This window comes from Triticum dicoccoides, unplaced genomic scaffold, assembly GCF_002162155.2.
Source record: "Triticum dicoccoides isolate Atlit2015 ecotype Zavitan unplaced genomic scaffold, WEW_v2.0 scaffold22629, whole genome shotgun sequence".
Lineage (NCBI taxonomy): Eukaryota > Viridiplantae > Streptophyta > Magnoliopsida > Poales > Poaceae > Triticum > Triticum dicoccoides.
In genome coordinates, this window is record NW_021244062.1 from 1 (window position 1) to 4,004 (window position 4,004).

Consider the following 4,004-nt stretch of genomic DNA (forward strand, 5'->3'; position numbering starts at 1 on the left):
AAAAAAAAGCACAAAGTTCTTCCAATCCCAAATGCCATGGCACCATCCAACAGTTCTTGCAACAAACAACAATCTCGTGTTGTAGTACTATCAGAGCAGAGCAAACTGTAAACTCGAAAAAGAGGCATGGAATCACATGATTATAAAAAAAGTGGCAACAAAATCTACGGAGACTAGCACCGCAAGGTTGCCAGCAGTAGTAAACAACATCGAAGTTGTACAACTACCCTGCTGTCAGGCTCATGCGCATCTGCTTGTAGGAGGCACAGCAAGCTCCGACCATGGATGGGAATGGAGCCAAAGACGGGGACGTTACCTCGGCCGATTGGCAACCAACAACGTAGGTGGAGGAGATGTAGACGGGAGGGATGGAGCTCCTTTGATGAGCGGCCGGAAGTGTGGCTGATGCGTGGTGGCATCGTCAGCCATGACATCTCTGCGATGGACGGCCGGTGAGGTTGCAGCAGGATCCATCTACGACAAGAAGCAGGGCCGGGGCCATCCACAACAAGCAGCGGGGGTAGCGGATCTCGGCTCCCTTCTCCTTTTGACCGGGAAGCAAGGTAACGACTGACGGCTTTAGGTGGCTGCGGATCTCGCCAGAATCCGGAAACCGGAGGCCCTTGCGGCTGGGAAAGGAGGCGGAGGTGCCAGGGGCTAGCCAGCTAGGTGAGGAGGGAAGGCGTGTTGCGCCGGAGCCGGGGGTGTGAGGCGAACGGCGGGGTCGAGGTTTGAGGCGTGTGGCGGAGGCGCGTTGGCCACTGGGGAAGAAGGTGGGGAAGGGAACGCCTCATTGGATTTGGATCGAACGCCTCTCGATGCGTTTGGCAGTTTTGCAATCTGCCACACAGTTGCCAGATACATATTTCGTTATCAGAAACCACAATGTGTTTTACAGCTACTGAACAGGAAACAAAAGAGCCGCACCTAGATAAATCCTAGATCATCTCGCGTAGGCTGATCATGATCTGGGAGAGCCACAAACCGGAGCCTCAGACCATGCATCGTCAGAAGATTATGCTCAGGAAGGTATAGAAAGCAACGTTTGAGACGCTGCCTGCATCAACTACCAAACCCAGCTAATAACAGCCAGAAAGCGCACAGCAGCTACTAAACCGTTTTATCCCTGTTGCATCCATCTACAAAACGGGCCTTGTGATTTCAGCATCGCGTTCGATCAGTGTGAGTACTCGGCGGCCTCCTTGTTCCACGACAGGTACGCGGGGTCCCCGAGGGCCCTGAACAAAATCCAACCTTACATTGATTTGCTGCTTTACAATGAATTATCTGCACATAAACATGTCAGATGCTAGTATTTACCTTGGCTTGACGACGTAGAGGACGACGAAGCCCATGGCGAGGAGGAGGCAGATGCCGCCGACGGCCACGTAGGCGACGCCGATGAAGTTGTTCTTGCCGCCGATCCACGACGCCGTGGACAGCACCACTGCCTTGGTGCCCCCGAAGCTGTACGTGTTGTAGTTGTTCTGGATCACCACCGTGATCTCGTCGCTCGCCATGATGTCCGCCTCGATCCGCCCGTACAGCTTCCGGAACGTCGGCAGCGCCGCCGTCCGCATCCACACGATCAGGTCCTCCTGCTCGCTCAGCTGTTACAAAATTTCAATGAATGCAGCCCAAGTTCAGAATGCATGCCGCGTCAGAAGCTCTTATATCTGCACTTGATTAGTGACAGACAGGTAGCTTGTCGTTGAGGTTGCCGCCGCCGATGAGGCCGCCCTTCTGGAAGTTGACGGGGAAGACGTTGCTGCCGAACTTGCTGTTCTTGTCGCTGGCCCAGGCGATGTCCTTCTTGTTCACCGTCACCGACTTCTTGTTGACGGAGAAGGCGTAGGTGTCGTTGAAGAGGCTCCAGGCGATGAGGCCGCAAGGCACGATGAGGGAGCCGTCGCCGGTGGTGGCCTCCGGGTCGCAGGCCTTGATCACCGCCTTAGGGTCCTTGTAGTCCTTGTCGCGCAGCTGCTGGTCGCTCCGGCTCTTGACGTACCGCCGGTGGTTCTGGTAGAAGTTCTCCAGCTGGTAGTAGACGTGTATGGGGCCTTTCATCGGCTTGGGCACCTGAACACAAAGACGCCCAGCTGTTATCTTCAGGGCTGCCTCTGTTCAAGTTCAGGCGCATTTCTGAATGAGAAAATGTGTCTCTGAATCCCACCGTGATCTTTCTGGTGCACGCCTTGTTGGCCTTGGAGTCCTGGATGAACCCGATCTTGTCGCTGGCGGTAACACACTCCACATCGTATCGATCTATCAATTCAACAATCTGCATTCTGCAGTAGCGGCAAATTAGGGAACAGCAAAGATGAAATGCATTTTGTTCATATAGCACTGCATCTGCGCTTGTCTGAATTTTTCACCTCCTGCGACGCTGACAGGGACGCGAGCCCTATCGGGACGAAGATGATGCCGATGAGCGAGAAGGCGCCTATGACCTATCAATCGAAGGTTTCATGTTACATTCAGGTTGATAAATCGATGTTACATTTGCAACGATCATCACAAGAGAAACGAATGGAGTAATAATTACGATTCCGGGAGTTAGCAACGGCTTGCATGCCGGGAGCTCCTGCTGCGTGAATTTAGAATCTGCCAAAATGGAACGGGAATTTAATCAGTCACAGGAGCACGCGCGCCTGCATTTTTGTTTCTCTCGGCAAAATAGGGAAATCAAATCAAAGAATGCGGCACAATCATGGTGACATACACTTGGGCTTGTTTGCCGAGGCCCCGCTCTCCGACCCTGACACACTCATCTGCGCACGCACCCACGCACAGAATAAGATCCACCAGATCGATCGGTCGGCGGCCGTAATCAGTATCAGTATCCAACGAAATCACACGTTTATGCCAGCCCTGATCGGGGGCCGGACGAGAAGGAGATCATACATACCAAACCAATTAATTACCTGATCGACGGCGGGCGGAGTCACGCGCGCGCGTGCGAGGCGGGTGCGATCGTGGTCGTGGTCGTGATCGCTACCTGGGCGGCGGCCGGAGGAGGAGGGGGCTCCGGGCTCCGATCGATCGCCGTCGTCGTCTGCGCGTGGTTTGGCTGGTTGCACGCGAGGGGTGGGGTGGGTGGTTGGTTGGTTACCTCGTACGCGTCCGTCCGTCCGTCCGTCCCAGTCATGCGAGCTGGCTGGAATGGCGGAACGGAACTTGGCCACCCGCTGCCACGTCGCGCGGGCCTCCGCCGTCTACATCTACGTACCGGGCCGTGAGTGGCTACCGCTGCGCTGCGCTTGCATGGATGCTATTTTTGCCTCGTGCTGGCGACGGGCGAGGAAAGAGACGAGAGCCTGCTGTGCTGCTGTCCGTGCGCGGCTTTCTCTGCTGCATGATGATGCATGACAGCGCCGCGATGGCGACGCCCTGAAAAATAATGTTCTGAGCTATGACACGCGCGCGGTCACGGCGGCGCGGGCGCGCTCCGAGCAGGCGTGACGGCGACACGCCGGACGGGGATGGCCGTGTTTGTATCGATGCTCCACAGTCGTCCTACTCCGGCGACTCGGGAGAGCCGTTCGCGGCAAACAGACGGTGGAGCGATCGAGGTGCATGCATACGCCAAGGTTCACAACCGAACAACACCAAGATTTTCGCGCGTCGATTTGCAACATGCATAACAAACTAAGGGCATCTCCAACGACAATCCGCAAATTTCCTCCCGCATCTGTCCACGAACATGGATGTAGGAGGCCAAATCCCATCTTAGACACATATTAACAACAGTTCGACCCAACCGGGCGAAATTCGTGTAAACATGACCAAATTTCATATCATATAAAATGACAGATTTCATTACATTTACATCAACTAAGCGGTGGAGCATCGGCGGTGGCATCCGTTCCGCGTGTCCGGCAACTAAGCGGTGCGGCGGCGGCGGATCTGAATGTACATTTAATACCTAATCTAAATGGCCGCCGACGTGGCGGCGTCCATTCCCTCAGTCTGGCAATGCACCTCGAGAACTGACGTTTTGTCTT

The 4,004-nt window shown here is 55.0% G+C and overlaps 1 protein-coding gene across 2 annotated transcripts; it reads right to left on the bottom strand.

Annotated features, from left to right (window-relative positions):
• Positions 1 to 848: 848 nt before the first annotated feature.
• Positions 849 to 2,957, bottom strand: LOC119345330 (ALA-interacting subunit 1-like). 2 transcript variants are annotated; one of them, XM_037615454.1, is made up of 8 exons: positions 2,925 to 2,957; positions 2,723 to 2,771; positions 2,546 to 2,604; positions 2,376 to 2,450; positions 2,174 to 2,281; positions 1,699 to 2,079; positions 1,321 to 1,610; positions 849 to 1,238 (listed from the first exon to the last, which is right to left on the bottom strand). In XM_037615454.1, exons 2-8 carry the CDS (start codon positions 2,769 to 2,771, stop codon positions 1,178 to 1,180), a joined length of 1,023 nt encoding a protein of 340 aa, XP_037471351.1. In that variant the 5' UTR covers positions 2,925 to 2,957; the 3' UTR covers positions 849 to 1,177. The 2 variants fall into 2 exon arrangements, with proteins under 2 accessions (XP_037471351.1, XP_037471352.1); XM_037615455.1 differs by lacking the exon at positions 2,925 to 2,957 and having other exon boundaries at positions 2,174 to 2,288; positions 2,723 to 2,796.
• Positions 2,958 to 4,004: the final 1,047 nt, after the last annotated feature.

Excerpts from the sequence above, each read along its gene's own strand:
- LOC119345330 (XM_037615454.1), bottom strand. The coding sequence starts at position 2,771 with ATGAGTGTGTCAGGGTCGGAGAGCGGGGCCTCGGCAAACAAGCCCAAG. Across the intron at positions 2,605-2,722 it reads CTCGGCAAACAAGCCCAAGT|ATTCTAAATTCACGCAGCAG; the intron begins GTATGTCACCAT and ends CCATTTTGGCAG. Across the intron at positions 2,282-2,375 it reads CCCTGTCAGCGTCGCAGGAG|ATTGTTGAATTGATAGATCG; the intron begins GTGAAAAATTCA and ends TGCAGAATGCAG.